A 17,081-nucleotide genomic window follows, 5' to 3' on the forward strand; every position below is an offset into this window, starting at 1 on the left:
CACAAAACCCCTTATGCTCCTAAAGACTTGCTCTAAAAAGGACTTATGGATAGTTTGTCCTATCCTAAAAGGATTCACTCCCACGATCCTGTCCCTTAAATTGCAGATGGTCCAAAGGTTACAAGAGAAGTGCCTCAAACAGGGCTGCAGTTAGTGGACCTCAGACACAAGGTCTCTTGACCCCAAGGAGCTCCTGCATCAAACCACTGCGTTTAGGACCTGCTCATAAATCAGCCAAATACACCACAAGGACATATCACCCACTGGGCCCCTCTGGTGACTCTTGAGACTTTCAGCCCCATTGAGCCTGAGGATGAGGGGAACAAGCCCACATGGTTTCAGTGGGGCCCACGGTTGGGGGGGGTGTATGTGACACAGCAGGACAGTCGCAAATATTAGTTCCCTAATGGTAGTGACAGATTCTGGACACACAACCTATGGTCATCTAGTAAGAATCACTCCAAAATTCTGTTGGGATTCCAAAGGAAACATATGGTTTCCCCCTGGAGAGGATGCTGAACTAAAGGAAACTGAGTCAAACTACCAAGGGCTACCATATTAGAGCCACCCAAGAAAAAAAGCTGTAAGATAAGGGGAACCGTGTCTCTTAAGGACTGCCCCAAATCCCTGATCCAGTCATGCATGAGGCAGAAACTACCCCCAAAATTTACATTGCAGAACAGTGACTGTTCCCCTAAACCAGTCAGATGGGGTCCTGTCATTGTCAACAGAACTCTGCCTTGTTTGTTTGTGAAACAGATGGCTCAAGAGCAAGTCATCATTGAACTGGCTTGACAGATCCCTTTTAAGCACGCGGGCACTGATTTCCCCAAGGCTCCACGGCAGCCATCAATCTTTTCTGCCCACCTCTTCCTCTCCCCACCCCCCACCCCCCATCCAAAGAACAAAGACAGCCAACGGCAGCTCGGGCCACACCTGGTATACATCATACATTTATTAGTGAATATCCCTCTGAAATCAGCAACAATATTAAAAAAAATAATGATTGCACTACTTGGTCAAGCAGAACTAGCAACTTTCATTTTAAAAAAAGTACAAATCTGTTAAAAATTTTCAATCAGTATACACATATATATAATACAACATACTAGTTATGTTAAATGCTACAAACCAATGTGAATCCAATGGAATGGAAAAAACCACACATTTAAGCTTTAAGAACCATTTTTTTCTCTATATATTAGCATTTTCTCAAATACATACATGGGAAAAATGAGGTAACTGTAAAATGTGCAAGGAATAGGGCCCCCCCAAATTACATATATATATGTAATTAAATACATACATATATATATATCCATAAGAACCTTTCTAACACAGAACACAGGTGCTGGGGCGCTGGGCCCAGGCGGGGCTGGGGGGTTGGTGCCCACGCTCATGCCTAGGGGCAGAAGTTGGTAAATAAGAGAGTAAACAATGACAAGCCCCCACCACAGGGAATCATTGGTGACATGGCATCTATAGCAAGGTCGGCAAATCACAAACATCCTAAATAATTGTTATATAAATCTTGTTTTCTGAATGATTTTTTTTTATACGTTGTGTTCTACACCACCCCCCCCACCCCGCCCGCCCCCGGTAGCTGCTGGTTCGACTCCTTGCTGCAGCTGCCACCCACTCCGCGAGCCTGTTCCCACCTGGCCCAGGAACCGTCGAGGGTTTTGAAAAAACCTTTTGTTGGGGTGGGGGAGGAAGGGGTGGGGGGGTTGGAGAGGGTGGTTCTGTGTAAAACATATGGGTTTTCAACACTGCTATAAATATAGAAACGTCACCTGGAGTTATATACAGTAAGACTTTGGGTTCTCCACGGGGGTGGGGCCAGGCTGCTGGGGCCCCATGGTGGGGTGGGGTGGGACGGGACGCGGGGCTGCTGCGGGGTAAACGAGGGTGGTTGGAGCATCCCTGAGGCAGCAGGCGCCAGGGGCTGCCTGCTAGGATGTGCCGGCCCCACACGCGGTCCGTTCGCCACAGCGACCCCAGCTGGGGGGGTAAGAAAGGGACAGGGCCCCAGGATGGCAGGGGCGGGGCAGGGGGGGGAGGGTGGCTCAGCCAGCCTCTCCCGGGGGGCCCTCCCCAGGCAGGGCTCCGGGACCCACGCCGTCCCCAGCCCCCATCCTCCTGGGACTTCCCTGGAGAAGGCTCACCCAGGCAGGTGGGAAGCAGGTCCTGGCTGGAGGGAGAAATGCCCTGAAAAGCGTGGGGTCCCGGGAGGCTGTGGGGACGTGTGCAGGACAGTGCATGGCAGTTATCAGCTGAGCAGACCACCCCCCCACCCCCCAATGCCCTGCCCGGCCTCCCAGCGCAGGCCCAGGCCCAGCCCTGGCCACATACATGCAAGCAGACCCTTCCCCTACCCCATGGGCTCTCTCTTGGTCCTGGTGGCTTCCCAGACTCACCCCCACCATTAAACCAAATTGAAACAAACAAAAAAATGTTTTTCCTTTTTCAAACCCACACCCCCAAATCCCACACGCAATTCTGGGCCAAATGAATGAACAAAATCTGCTGCTCCCCACGTTCATGCAAAACGACAGAAGGGGTGGGGGGAGGTCGGGCACAGGTGTGGCCCCTGTCATTGGCACAGAGGGGCAATCACCAGGAGCACAGGGGGGCACTCTCCCGGGCAGACAGCGCCACCCTGGCCCAGCGCCTGCCTCCCAACCCCTTGGGGCCTGGGGTGGAAGGTGGAATGTTGTGCCCGTGGGAGGGTGCTCTAGGGAGCCCCTTACAGCCACCTGGGTGGGGCTGGCGGCCTATGTCTGCCTGGGATCAAGGCAGAAGGACCCAGCCCTGGGGCTCAAAAAATAGCCTCATGCCACCGCCTGTCCATCTGAGTGCCTGTCGCTGCCACCAGGGCAGAGGGCACACATTTCAGTGCAAGAGACCAGACAACCCAAGAGAATGGCCCTTTTGCCCAACCTGGGGCCAAGGATCTCCACAAGCCACACCCCTGGCTCCCAGTGCCAGCAGGAGAAAGGAGACAGACCCGAGAGCAAAGAGAGGGGAGATCGCTAGGGACACTCAGGCAGCTCCGAGGTGGGCGGACAGCCAGGCAGACCAGGGAAGAAGTCTTTGGAGCTTGGCAAATGCAGGGGCTTATTGCAGGGGCTTCTCGTGGGGCTGACCCGGGTGCCAGCTCTGGAGATGCAGGCGAGAACGACGGGGCAGGCCCAGGTTGTTCCCTCCCTGTCCTCCCTGGTCACCCGCTGGGGTTTCCAGAGCTGCGGGCAGGGCTCTCCCGCGCAGCTGTGCGGCCTCACTCAGCCTCTCTGGGCACCTCAGAGGCGTCGGCCCGGCAGATGGGGCAGGTCCGGTTGGCCTGCGGGAACAGCCGCCATCAGGATTCATTCTCACCTGTCCCCACCTGCGTCTGTTCATCTGCTCGGCTGAATGGGGCCAGAACTTCCAGATGATGGTAAAGATCAGATGGGAAACCTAGGATGCCCGCCTCCTCCCTTCCCCCAACAAGGAGCGCCAGCCCCCCCTCCCCCGCCCCCCGGTCCTTACCTTCAGCCACTTGTCGACACACTTGGTGTGGAACTCATGGTTGCAGGGCAGAACCCGGAGCAGCTGCCGTGCCTCGAAGTCACTGAAGCAGACGACACACCTGGGGAAAAGCGTGGCACCACCCACCTTTAACTCTGTTGACGAGGGAGGGTCTGTGGCAGAGCTCCCAGCCCTTGCAAGTGAAGTGGCCCTCCCCCCACCCCACCCATCCCTAGCACCGGGGCCCAGGTGGCTCAAGGAGGCGCACGAGGCAGGGCGCTCACAAGGTCTGCTCCGATTGATGGCTGTCAGGGTTAAAGCGGTAGGACGGAAGCTGTTCTATGTCTGCTTTGGTGAGGCCTCGGGGCTTGGCGTCTCCCAACCGCTCTGCCAGGTTCAGGAGGGCCTGGAGGCAGGAGATGGAGAGTGTCAGCAGCTCCCGGGGCTGGAGGTGCTCCCCCCATCTACCGCCCAACCTCCCAGGTTCCCCTAACAGGACCTCATAGTTCTCCATTTCCACATCGTCCACGTCGAGATCCAGGCTGATGGTGGGTCCCATTGCTGTTGGTGACATCGGCAGCATTGAGCTGGAAGGAGACAAGCAAGGGCCCTGGGAGAAGGGTGGTGGGGTGGCGGGCACCAAGCCGATTCCCTCCATGCAAATCAAGCCCAGAGCTCTGGACAGCTCACAGCAGGGACCCCAGGGTATCATGGGGGGGGGGCCCTGGGGACAAATGGGAGGGATGGGGGGTGGGCAGCAGGATGTCTGCTTTGGTGGGCCTGGCAGTCCCAAGGGGCTGTGCCTGAGTCTAACCGCCAGAGGCCCGGGGAGAGCAAAGCATCATGGGGCTCTGGGGCCGATCTGCTGGTACTTACAGGAAGTAGGGCAGGAAGCTGGGGTAATAAGGTGGCGGTGGCGGTGGCGGGGGTGGCGGGGGCAGCGGCTGTTGCAGGCGGTACCTCTGGGTGCTCAGTCTCCGTGGCATCACATGGGAATAGGGCTACAACAGGGGGACGGGGGTGCAGGGGCGTCAGCCCGGTGGGCCAGCCTTCCCCATGGCCCCAGCAGCCCAGGGCGGGCCAATGGCACTCACCACGCCAAAGGACAGCTCCTGGGGCAGCGTCTCGTGGGGCAGGTAGTGCAGAGGCACAGACGGGGCCAGGGTAGGGCCGGGCGCAGAGGCGGGATAGGTGAAGCCACCCAGGGGGTGCTGGTCCCCCCGCAGGTCCACATCGCTGTCGAGCCGCTGCAGGGGCTGGGAGGGGTGGGCTCGGGTCAGCACGGTTGGCGGGGGGGGGAACAGGGGAAGTCCCCAGCTCCTCACAACCAGCCCCCTTGAGACTCACCATCCGGGGATGCTGGGTCTGCAGTGACAAGAACTGCCCAAGAGGTGCCACGTGGGCAGGCTGGGGTGGTGGGGCAGGCGGCGGGGGATGCAGGATGTAGTGGTCACTGGAGATGAGGTGGGGGTAGGCCTGGTAGGGCCCCGGCAGCTGCTGCATGGTGCACGCCTGGATCAGCTGCCGAGAGAGGGCCGGGCCCACGCTGGCGACCAGGCCAGCCGTTCCAGCCCAGGGTCCCTACCACGCAGCACACAGGAAGCCACCCCCGGCCGAGGCTACCTAGGCAAGGCATGCTACGCCCCGCAGGCCCAGAGCTGTGAGGCCCTGCTGCGCGTGGACACGTGCATGCTTTGGCGGGGAGGGTCCTGGCCTGGAGCCCAGGCAGGCACTCTGCCAGCCCTTGCCAGGGGGCTTTCAGCCCGCGGGAGGGTGGGTAAGAGGCGGAGATGCTCACTCACCGGGGGCGGGAGGCAGCAGAGGGGGTAATGCTGCCCGCTGAACATCACGGAGCATGCTGGGAGCTGCTGGGTGCTGCAGGCAGGGATGTGCTGACCCGCGGGCAACGGGAAGCCCTGGGTGGTCACTGTGGTGACCGTGTAGGACAGAGGGATGGGTCCCTGATGCACCTGTGGGTGGAGAAAAGCCCAGCAACCTGCAGGGAGGAAACCTGGCCACACGGCTGCTGCCAAGAGAAAGTCCAGCCAGTCCTGGGGCCCACCCAGCTCCCTTCCCTACACCCTTCACAACCCTAGCTAGCCAAAAAGCCCAGGCTGTCCCCCGGCCCACTGGGGACAAAGAGAACCCTCTGGAAATCCGCGAGGGACTTCTAGCTCTGCTCATCTACTCTGTGGCCCCAAGGAAGGCCCTTCCCTTCTCTGGGCCTCAGTTTACCTACCTGTAAACGAGACCAATAACACGTCCCTTGAGCATGTGATGAGTTAAGCAAGGGGGAAATCAGGGCTTTGTTTCCTCTCCTCCTGGGCTTGCCAGGGCCTGGATGGGGTGTGCTGGGGGGAAGTGGGGGTTGCAGAGGGACGGTTTGCCTACCTGCTCGTGGAGATCAACCATGAACGGGCTCTGCTGGGTGGCCGGGTGCAGCATCCGGGGGCTCCCGCCGGCAGGAGCCGCGGCTCGGTGCTCCTCTACAGGGAGGTGCGGTGTGGGGGGCGGCAGCTGCTGGGAGGGGAGGCGCTCATCCTGGGCAGGCGGGCCCTCGCGGCCGGGGCTGCACCAGAGAGGAGGCCCTGGTAGGACTGAGGGGGCCGCGCCCCTCCCTGCCTCAGCCCCAGGGGTCCTGGGCTCCCCGGGGAGGGAGGCTCCTTCCTACCTTTGGCGGAGCTGGCCAGGTGGGCTGCCGGCTCCTGCTGAGAATCGCCGTTGGCCCCCGGGGGCAGAGGGCGGCCACCTAGTCACTGCCAGAGCCCATGGTCGCATCAGGGGTGGCGACGGGGTAGAGGGGCTGGGCCGGGGCTCCCAACCCTAGGATGGAAGCAGACAAGACAACTGAGGCACAGCGAAGTCTGGTCACCCGCCCCGTTAGGGGTCGGGGAGACAGACTGGGACCTCTGCAGTCCGAGAGCCAGGACCTTTGCCACGGCTCCCCTCCGGGCCGTCCCTTCTGGGCACTCCTGTGCCGACAGACCAGGGCTCCCTCCTTTCCACCTGGCTGACTCAGGATGGACTCCAGGCAGGCCAGGGACTCAGTGTGGCTCCTGCTCTTGGCAAGTAAGAGGTTCAGGCCTAGTTCCAGCCCTTGGGGACTTCCGGTCTAAAACGGGATGGTTTTCTTTTTGTCTTTAACCTATTCCCAAAGCACCTGTCCAACTGTGACTTCATCTATTCATTAAGGAAGGTACTGTTGGCTCCATTTTACCGAGGGGAAACTGAGGCTCAGAAAAAGGAAGGGACATGCCCCAGGCTCCAGAGCAAGTGTTAAAGCTGGGTAGCAGGTTGGCTACAAGCCCCTCGCTGCCCACTGGGTGGGCAAGGGCTTCACAGTGGAGGTGACAAAGGAGGCTGGGCACTGGCCCCAAAGGGGAGACAGGGCTCGCTGGGGAAGAAAAAAGGGAAGCAAGAACCTCAGGGCGGAAGTCGAGTGGGGTGGGGCAGGGTGTCCTCCAGGGGGTTCAGTTGGGGGAAGTTGGGGCACCCAGCTCTGTCTCAGGCTTCCAATCACCCCCTCAGCTTCAGGAGGCTGCTCTGGACTGGGATGAGGCACCGGCAGGGGAAGGCCAGGCAGGAGCAGCCCTTCGTTCAAGCTCTTTCTGCCACAAGGAGGGGGACCCACCACCCCTCCCCTACCTGACGGAGCTCCTATGCATCCTGATACCCAATTCGAACGCCACCCTGCTCTTGACCCAGCCAGCAAGACTGCCCCCTAGCACCCTGTTCCTTCCTGCCATCAGTGGCCAGAATCTATCTCGCCCTGTGGGCCAGGCCCCACAAGCAGGAGCCCCAATTCTCAATTCCCGCCCGCCTGAGATCAAGGTCTCTACTTTACAGGATGTCACAACAGCTAGCACAGTATGTGCAAGGGCTGGAACCTGCCCTCCTTCAGCAGGCTCCAGGGACCCACCATGTGGCCAGCACAGGGCAGGCCTGACATGGAAAATGGGCCCTCTCTGAAAAACAGCTGATCAGACAGGCTGGCAGCGAAGAAGCTAGTGGTAATAAGGAAAGACTAGGAAATTACAGAAAAACCCGGCCTTTCAAGAGAGGGGTGTGGGTGTGGGGTGAGAAGAGCAAAAAACCTGGACCCACTGGGCCCTCATTTCTGCTGGGCCACCCCCAGCTGCCCCTTTGCTGGAGCATGGGCTTTCTCTGCAGGCCACCACAGGCCCGTGTCCTGCCTGCCTATGCAAGGATTGGGTTTGTGAACCCTGGCGTGGTCAGGCACACCTGCAGTCTCCCTGGCTCTCGCTAACTACCCATCCAAAGCAAATGAGAATCTAGGGTAACTCGAAGGAACCCCAGCCCCCTCCAGAACTTCTGGACCAGAACCTTTAAAGGGTTGGGAAACAAGATTTTTAACAACTTTCCCCGCATCTTTCTATGGCCCAGCCGGGTGTGGAAACCTCTGCTCTAGGTGACCTCAGAGATCCTGGGACTCCACAGTTCTGCCAACAAGGAATATTAACAGCACTTCCCATGTGCCAAGGGCTTTCCTTGTGCCATCTTGATGAATCCTCACAGCAACCCTGGGAAGTAGGGAAACTGAGGCTCAGAGAGGTCAAAGCAGCTGAGTTGTGACTGTGGCACCCCCAGTCTCCAGCCACTGGCCTCAGGTGCTCCCCTTGTGCCAGGCCTGTGGGCATCTGCTCCAGGACCAGCCACATTCAGAGACACCCTCTCCTCAGGGAAGGGAAGCCAACAAGTTGCTGAGAAACCAAGCCAGTAAGCAGAACGGCCTCCCCCAGTTGGGAATGATGGTACTATCAACCCTCATGCTCCCACACATGACAGCCTCGAGTTCTGGGCAGAATCTTGGCTGAAGAGCTCGGATCAGTGCCTTCCCCTCTCTGAGCCTCAGCTTGGGTAAAATGGGGACAGCTCAATAACTACTACCTCCCAGTGCATTGACAAGGATGGCTCAGGGCAAGGACAGTGTCATCTGTGAAGTTTAAACTTGACTGGGGTGTGAATGATCACTATTAGAAATAAAATACTGCCGGCCTCTGGCCCCACCAGCACAAATTGGGTGCCACTGCCAGCTTCACAAGAGGCAGCTGGGAAAGACCGTGTCCCGGCAGGGAAGGGAGGAACCAAGGTTCTTGAAACCCTTTCAAGAAGAGAGGTGGCACAGAGGGGACACACCCACTTCACTGTGAGGAAATTGAAACCCCAAGAAAAGGAAGTTAACTTGCTTTTAAGCCACAAAGCCAGAAAGGGATGGAAATGTAGGTGTCTTAGCTCCTACGTAGCTAAGGAAGAAGGTCGGGAGGCTTCTTGTCCTCCTTAGGGCACCTATGATTAATCCCATCATGGAGAAACGCAAATGAGGCCCGTAGAAGCTAGCAACTTGCTCAAGGTCAAACAGCCATCCACTGACTGCGCTACCTGCTCCCCTCCTCTGTGCTGTGCACTCAGTGGTCTGAGGAAACGTGGCTTTGCAGGCTGCCAGCCCTCAATCCAGTCTTGCCTGTAAGGTGGCACCTGGTGGTTCTCCCACTCCCAGGAGGCAAGCAACTCCCTACCTCCAGTGCCCCAAGCAGTTACCCCCACCATGGCTTAGAAAGGCCCCCCCAAGACATTTGGGCCTGGGGGCTGTTTGCAGGTACAGGCACCCCCCAACTCCTCCTCACCCCTTTTGCAGATGAGCAAAGGCTGACTCAGGGAGCTTGAGTTGGACTCCAGCAGGAGGAGAAATCGCCTAACACCTGGCCCTCTCGGTGGGCAGGTGGAGCTTGCTATGAGTGGTGCCCGGACGTGGTTGAGGGCCGAACCACACCAGGTTTGGATCCTTGGCCAGCCCTGACTCCCTGGGTGACCTTGGGCAAGGAAATCCCTGCTTCTTTATGTCTCAGTTGCCACGACTGCAAAATGGGGCTGGAAGTCTCTCCTTCCTAGGACACCCCAAACTAGGTCCAGAAGAGGCAAGTGAAGAAATCAGGTGGTCGCATCAGTGGGAGGAAGCCAGTGTCCCAGAAGGGCAGGTCCCTCCCCAACACAGCCAGGTGCAGGCTGTGGGGCTCCAGGGACCTTCTTCAGTTCACCCTTCCCCCAGGGATGGGGCTAGGGGAACCAAGACGCCGACACTCGCCCCCGAGAGATGCCTCCCGCGACCCCCCACCCCCACTCCTTTGTGCGGCTCTTGGAGTGCCCCGGGGGTCAGAGAACCAGACTGCGGCGCCGGGGTCGGAGCGCTGTGACTTTAAGATCCTGGACCATGTGCGCGGCGTGAGACAAAAGCAACAACAAAGGAAGTGGTGGTGGCAGGGGGAGGGGGCGGCTCCTTCCTCTCCAACCGCAGCGCTCAGCCTCCCGAAAGGGGAGACCGAGCTGGGCCTCGGGGGACGCTCCGAGGGTCCCAGACCCCCCGGGACCTCATTGCCCCCACTGATTAACCCCTGTGGAACCAGCTAGATCACGGTCCCCAGTTCCAGAGGAGCGAGGCAGGAGCCCCAGGGATGCGGGAATCGGGAGTGGGGAGCCCTGGCCCCGACTCACCTTCGTCCGCCCGGCCACACGCTGACTCCTTTGTTCCGGATCTAGGGCAGCCAAGCTGGGCAGGGGGGGCGGGGGAGGGGGCTGCCCGGACCCTTTAAGAGCCCCCGCCCTTCGGAACAATGTGCTCCCCTCCCCACCCCCCAGTCCGGGGGCAGCCCGAATCCTTCCGGGGCCCTCTCTTTGTTGTCCGCCCGACGGCTTCTGCCTCGCGAGGCCCACGCGCGGTCCGCTCCTCTCGGCCCAGGCCTTCGGGCAGCGCGAGCAAGAGGCGGCCGGCTCCGCGCGGCTGGCCCTTTAAGAACTGTCCGCGGCGGCAGCCGAAGGTAACAAACCTCACATTTGATTCACAACATTCGGAGCGGCGGGGTCGCGCGCCAGGTGGGAGGGGGAAAACGCGGGGGCGCGCCGGGAGGCTCCAGCAAACAGCAGCGGGCTACGAGCCCGCGGCGGCCCCGCCCAGCGCCAGGAGCCCCGCCCCGCGGGGGCCTCTGAGAGCCAATCATTTGCCGCGGCAGGGGACCGGACTAGTGGGCCGCCATCTTGAAAGGCAGAGCTTTTTTTAAAACCTCCTCCTGGCCCCCACCTTCGTGCTTAAAGTGACCGCAGCGTTAGTCAAGAGGCAAGGGGCAGGGCCACATGGCTTGACCAAAAGATTAGGAGACCCCGGGGTGGGCAGAACTGATCGGCTGCAACTCGAAGATGCTTTGCAAACTCGCAAACCACATGGCCTCTGAGCCTGGGTTTCCCTGCCTGAGAAGTGGAACCCGCCGGGAGAGTCGCAGCCTGGACTTACTGTGTCATGGTTCTCTTCTCGGGGTCGGGGCGCCGCCTGGGACACTTCGGTGCAATGGAGGTTGATCCACGGCGGGACGGGGGGCGGCCTCTTAAGTCAGCCGGAGTGGTTAGGATGGCCCTAACAGCCCTGGGCCGGCAACCTCCCCGGAGATGACGTCAGCCCCAAGAGCTGCTGCGCCCCAATGACATCATGGCCTGGCCGCCCAGCTTCTCGTTTATACTACGCGGTGGCTTTAAGAAGCTGGGACTGGACCGGCCAACGGACCAATGGCGGGCAACCGATGCAAACAAGCTAACGTCTGCCGGGCAGAGGGATTGGTCCTGCGCGCGGTGACGTCACAGAGACACCCAAGCGCCCCGCCCCCAGCGTGGCCGAGGAAAGGGGCGGGGAACAGCTTGCAGCTTGAGGCTGAGCGGCTGGCTCAGGCACCCCAGCTTTCTCAGGTTTGGGCCTGGACTAGGTGGATTTCCTCGCTGAGAGCCCCTGCTCTGGGAACCAGGCTTTATAAATCCTTAGTTTTCTACTACACCACTCCCACCAGCTGGGAGAGAGAGGGTTACTACTACAGCCCACTCACTTTACCGATGGAGAAAACGAGGCTCTAGAGGGTTCACCCGCCCCAGGTCACACAGCTACCAAGTGTGGCCAGCCAGGAATTTGAAACCAGGCCAAAAGCAAGCCTCGTTCCCCTGTGGTTCTCGGGGCAGACTCACTAAGTGGGTGGGGTATTACCTCTACATGGATTATTTAAGCAAAAAGTCAGCAATATCCTAGAGATCCGAGCGCTGGAGTCAGGCAAAATAAAGAATGGTGAATCCATATCATTATTAGCTGCCACCTTAAAAAGCAGCTGGAGCTGCACTGACATGGAGCTACCTCCAAGACAGCTCTAAACAAACACGGTGCCACCAAAAGACGTTAACATGTTAAACCTAGGTGGCGGGCTACTGGAGGGCTGTGTCATTTTCTATGCTGCTTTGGTGTATTTTGTAATCCCGTTTTAAAATAACTGAAAGCAAAATACTAAACACTGTAACCCTATGTATCAATTTACATGCATACATACATACATACATACATATATATATAAAGTAGATACATACAACAGCTGCCTAGAATATTTCTGCAAGGGTATGCAGGAAAACTGGTTAACAATTGTCCCCAGGGAGAACTGGGTCCAGAGAGAGACCTTTTATTGTATATACTTTTGTACGTTTGCCTTTTTTTTAAAACCCTGTACAGTATAGCCTACTGAAAAAATTTTTTAAAAGAAAACGACTGTAACAGAGTATGTTTTAAGCCATAAAGATTTCTGTTCCCTTAGGATCCAGAAGTTCCCTTTCAAGAAAGTTGTCCAATGAAATCATTGAGAAGGAAGAGTTTGGGGAACAGACATGCTTAAGGCAGTTATTGTTCAGACCAGCAGCAGGCAGTGACATTATGACTGAAGATGGACTCCAGTTCATGAAGCAGTGCTACAGATCCTACCTGGAATACCAGACTATAGCCATCACTGTTAAAAGCTGCTTGCATGGGCGGGCCACGGTGGCTCGGCAGGCAGGAATGCTTGCCTGCGATGCCAAAAGACCCGGGTTCGATTCCCTGTGCCTGCCCATGTTAAAAAAAAAAAAAAAAAAAAAAAAAAAGCTGCTCTCATAAGAACAAATGGGGAAGGATATGGTGATGCCTTCTACTTGTCTCCTTCTCAACTCTCCCTTCACCTCTTAGGAACTACCCAACCTTATACTTTTCCCCCCACTACAAAAGAGTAATTAGAAAACCCTTCCCCCATTCCAAGGATGCCATTTGTAAGACCAGTACCCAACTACCGGTAGCCAGCCTGCGGTGGCTCCCTACTGTCAATCACGCATGAGCCTGGCCTTCAGGGCTAGGCTTAAAACACATACACAGTTTCAGGCTCACTTCCCGTCTCCTACAATTATGTCCCTTGAGCATTCCCTGCCTGCCTTTGCCAGGGAGACCCTCTCTCTTCCTTTCTACCAATCCATTCTTCTTCATCCTTTAAGACTCTGCTTCTGTCTCACCTCTTTCAGGAAGCTATTTATGATGTCTCCAGCTTGCATTCAATTCCACCCCACACACACACTAGATGCATCTCATGCCATTTAATATTGTACAAAGTCCTGTCACAATCGCTGTATATCACACACAATAATCCTCCACCATGCCTGGAGGGGGGGGGGTCAGCATTTTAAAGTGTGTTGAAATCTGGCTTTCACTGGAAGGCAGCCACCCTCAGGGTTACCTAGCTCCATTTAATAGAGGAGGGTCTGTGGCTCAAAGAGAGGACGTGACTGGCCCAAGGCCACAGAGTGAGGATATCTTACCATCCCCCCTCTGCAGTCACAATTCAGTTATGTACGTTTTACCACCAAGCCTCTGCCTAAAATGTCCTCATCGGCCCCTACTCACTCTGGAAAAATCCTGCTCAAACTTTAGGGCTCAAAGACTACCCCTTCTGAGCCTCCCTGACCTGTCACCTGGAAGTCAGGCAGCTCTGGGCTCCCTCCGTGCACTGTGAAACTAATATCACGGCGCATCGTGACAGGAGAGCGCTGTCTCTGTGTCACTGCCCACCCCCCTCACTGCATCACCCAGGCCAGAGTCTGGCTCATACTAGGAAATAGATGCGCAACGAAGGGACAATGGGTTTGGCTCTTGCCCCCAATCCTACAGATCTAGGAAATCCCTGCCCTGTCTTCTCTCACCCATGACCTTCTTCACATTGTTGAACCTGGTGCAGCCCCGGGTCATGGGGGGACCTCAGTGAACCGCCCCTGCCTTTCCAGGGGACCCCAGGACCAAAACAGCATCTGTCCCTGATCTGGAAAACCTCTCTAGACACATGTAGAATCACTCCCTTGCTGGCCTGTGGGGTAAGTGGGACAGGGGCCTGGTTTTATCAAAATTTCCAAGTTTTCAAGTGAAGCCAGAAATTTGGACTTTGCAGTGACAGCCCCCCTCACAGGTTCACAGAGTCCTGTGCTTTGGATGCTCCAGGTGGGAATGTGGCTTGCACACCAACTGTGAGCCTCAGTCTTACCCCACCCCCTACCCCCCCAGGGCAAGCACTATTTACGCTCATCTCACAGAGGCACAAAGGGGCTCAGAGTCAGGAAGTGACTCCCACACCACAGAACGAGGAAGTGGGGCCCACCGGGCTCCAGAAACCACAGGTGGGGGTGGCACTCCTCTGCCTCGGCATCTGCCGTATAGCTCGGTGAGGGAATGGGGGTCCTAGGGGGTCCCTACACGGTTTGGGCAAGTCCTCTCCTGACCACCTTCTCACCGGTCTAAGGCCTAAGGGCTAGGTTCCTGTGAGACTGAGACACGAAGTGGTATGTCTTCCCCAGTAGAACAGGGCCATCAAGGGGCACAGATGAGATCAAATTCTAATCTCAAATTAAGTTTGGTTCATGCAAGGGAACATGAACCCCAGGGGTTGTTTGGTAATCAAAAACCCAAACATCTCTGGGGCAAGAGGAGAACAGGTGGCTTGAGATGGGAATGGATGAGTGGCAGAGAGGGGACTTGAATCCTGGTCCCTCCAAGTACAAAGCCCTTGATGCTACTTCATTCCAGCTTCCTCCCCAGGCCTCATCTGCAGGGGATGGGAGGGCCTGCTTGAGCAGGCTTAGGCAGGAAGAGGAAGGCGGGTCTTTGTTTCCCCCTGGGGCCCTGTCCAAGAGCCCAGGATAGCTGGCTGTCTCCCTTCAGCTCTCCTTCAGGGTCAGAAAGCATCTTGCTCTGTTCTTCCAAGGTCCCTCAAACATTCTTGCAAAAAGGCAGGGCCCAATAATGCTGATGGAACATACAAGTTGAGTTGCCACCCAGTGACAACACAGCACAGCTTGGTGGAGTCAGAGCAGGACTCATCTTCCAGACACCAGTGAGCACCAGCCCCTAGCAGGGAGCCTTGCACACACTAAGGTGGGGGCTAAAAGTCCTCTCCACTAAGGGCAGGCCTGAACACAGCTGCCCTTACACCTCAGCCTGAGCCCTGGGCTTCTCTCAGGAGAAGCAACTGTTTGTACAGACGAGGGATGGGATCTGGGTGGGTGAGGGGGAGAGGTGTCTGCAGAGGTATTCTCAGTTCTAGGGCTCAGGTTTGCAGCACTTTGGCTCCAGCTTTGAGCCTTTGTGCAAGTTACTTGGCCTCTGTCTGCCTCCTTTCTCTTCTGTAAAATCGGGATAGTCACACTAGTGACATAGTGACAGATGTCATTTATTGAGTTTGTGCCTGGCACCAGGTTCATCTCTCATAGGTTTCTGAGGAGGCAGAAGAGCATTTAAGGTTAGATAGAGCTTCTAAAGCCAGGCTGCCTGGGCTTGGGCCCCAGCTCTATCTCTTACTAGCGCTGTGACCTTGGGGAAGTCACTAATCCGCCTGAGTCTCAGTTTGCCCAGGTGTAAAATGGGATAATGAGAACACCTACCTCGGTCAGTCAACAGTGGCTCCCACTGTGTGCAGATCTCAGGCAGAGAATCTGCTCGACTTATGGGTCCTGGTCTGCCCTTGAGTGTGCGAGCTGTGTGGATGTGGCTCTGGGGAGATGCTCCCCTTTCTGACCCAACCCCTACCCCTCTGCAGCTCTCACTACTGTCTGCAGAAAAGGGAACATTGTCCAGAGATGAAAACCGGGGGCTGCAGGAATGCCGAGCGCGATGGGTCCAACAGAACTCCCCATTTTCTGTCCTTCTTAAATGTCTCCCCTGCTCGAGGGCCAGCTTCCTACCTGCTCCCTATTTCGCCCTATCCGCCCCGCCTTCCCGCCCCCTCTCCCAACCCAGGCTTAGAGGCCCTCGGGCAGCGGAAGCTCGCTTGACCTAGGCCAAGTCCCAGACCTTCTCTGGTTCCCAGGCGTCGCGACATCCTGAATGCCGTACCCACAGCGCTGGGATGCAGTTTTCTGTCCCCCGGGACCGCAGCTGCTCCAGGGCAGGGCCTGGGCTGCTCCGGCTCCCCAAGACCGGTAGGGAGGACGTGGGTAAAATGACTGGGACGGATGGGACGAGGCCAAGGGGCTGGAGCACCTGACTCTCCGGCCCTCTGTCTCGGACGCCTGGGTCCCAGCTGGAGCCGGGTCCTGCCTGGGCGCGGCGATCGGGGCATGCGCGGAGCGCAGGGCACACTGGGAGCTGTAGTTCCGCAGGGCTCCGCGAGCTGGGGTACTTGAACCTAGGGGCCCCGCCGACGAGCGGCGCGGTTCGGGCTCCCGGACACGGGCGGCAAAGGCCGGCCCTTCGGGGTCAGGCAGAGGCCTCGGTGGGAGCCCCAGCGCTACTCTGCCGGCCCGAGACCGCCCCCTGTCGCTTCGTTCTCGCTGGTCCCGCGCCTGGGGTGCACAGCGCAGCGTCCCGGCCCGGCGTTACCTGGGGCCGCGGCGGGGATCCACCCCCACCCGGCGGCTTGCGCGTCGCTCCCCGCTGCAGCCCCGGGTCCAGGTCCCGCTGCGGTCCGCGCGCCGCCTGCCGCGGCCCCCCCTCCCCGATCCAGCGCAGTGGAACCGTCCGCGGACCTCACCACCGGAGCACGCGCGTGGGGCCCACGCTGGCTGCGCAGTTTTAGGTCCCCACCCCCCTCTCCAGCACGCGAGTGGAACCACCCGGACTGCACCATACGCGCCGAACGGGGGGGGGGGGGCGCGCAAGGCGGAAGGGGGCGGGGTGTCTTTCTGTCACGCCCACCCGGCCTCTTCCGTGTGGCCACACCCACTCGGCGCCGGGCTACAAAGGGCGAGCAAGGGCAAATCACCGAGGGCCTTCCCTCCCAGCCGTCCACTTTCTTTATGTGAGACTTTGCCTGAGTGGCTGACGCCGTTTCTTTGCCGGATTTGGGGGGAAAGAGGGTGGGTGAGGATCGATGTGCCTAGGGTCGGCAGATTTTGGCTCCAGGATCTTTGGACCATTCCCTGTGCCATTTCCTCGTCTGCGAAATGATACCTCCTTGAAAAGTAGATTGGGAGGCTCCAGTGACAAGAGGACGCAGCGGACAGCTAAGACGTCGGGAAAGACTCTTATGGCCCCGCTTCCCAAATTACATTAGTAGAGCGAGCCTGGACTGCGGGATGACCGATGCCTGCTCTGACCCGGAATCACCATCCTGAGGGGCCCCCGGCGACCCGCAGCCTGGGGCGAATTAGACGGACGAGAACTACAATTCCCAGCGTGCCCCGCTCCAGCCGGAAGTTATGGTCTCCGCAGGCCCCGCCTCCCAGACACTGCTCTCGGGGCTCCCCTTTCTCAG

General features: G+C 58.0%; 1 protein-coding gene across 8 annotated transcripts; it reads right to left on the minus strand.

The window, feature by feature from the left end:
• Positions 1-937: 937 nt before the first annotated feature.
• On the minus strand, positions 938-16,444 carry RNF44 (ring finger protein 44). 8 transcript variants are annotated; one of them, XM_077137715.1, is made up of 11 exons: positions 16,208-16,444; positions 6,179-6,330; positions 5,899-6,076; positions 5,310-5,477; positions 4,855-5,028; positions 4,602-4,763; positions 4,384-4,508; positions 4,007-4,094; positions 3,792-3,913; positions 3,529-3,628; positions 938-3,340 (listed from the first exon to the last, which is right to left on the minus strand). In XM_077137715.1, the coding sequence occupies exons 2-11, from the start codon at positions 6,283-6,285 to the stop codon at positions 3,278-3,280; spliced, it is 1,287 nt and encodes a 428-aa protein (XP_076993830.1). In that variant the 5' UTR covers positions 6,286-6,330; positions 16,208-16,444; the 3' UTR covers positions 938-3,277. The 8 variants fall into 8 exon arrangements, with proteins under 8 accessions (XP_076993830.1, XP_076993828.1, XP_076993827.1 ...); XM_077137713.1 differs by lacking the exon at positions 16,208-16,444 and adding an exon at positions 12,859-15,949 and having other exon boundaries at positions 4,855-5,004; XM_077137712.1 differs by lacking the exon at positions 16,208-16,444 and adding an exon at positions 12,859-15,948.
• Positions 16,445-17,081: the final 637 nt, after the last annotated feature.

The sequence above is a fragment of the Tamandua tetradactyla genome, chromosome 20 (genome assembly GCF_023851605.1).
Source record: "Tamandua tetradactyla isolate mTamTet1 chromosome 20, mTamTet1.pri, whole genome shotgun sequence".
In the NCBI taxonomy this organism is placed as follows: domain Eukaryota; kingdom Metazoa; phylum Chordata; class Mammalia; order Pilosa; family Myrmecophagidae; genus Tamandua; species Tamandua tetradactyla.

What these genes read in the sequence shown, in the direction of transcription:
- RNF44 (XM_077137712.1), bottom strand. Translation starts at nt 12,897, where the DNA reads ATGCAAGCTGGAGACATCATAAATAGCTTCCTGAAAGAG. An exon ending in TAAATAGCTTCCTGAAAGAG is followed by an intron (nt 6,331 to 12,858) that starts GTGAGACAGAAG and finishes CTTCCATCCTAG; the next exon opens with GGTTGGGAGCCCCGGCCCAG. An exon ending in AGCTTCCTGCCCTACTTCCT is followed by an intron (nt 4,095 to 4,383) that starts GTAAGTACCAGC and finishes GTCTCCTTCCAG; the next exon opens with CTCAATGCTGCCGATGTCAC.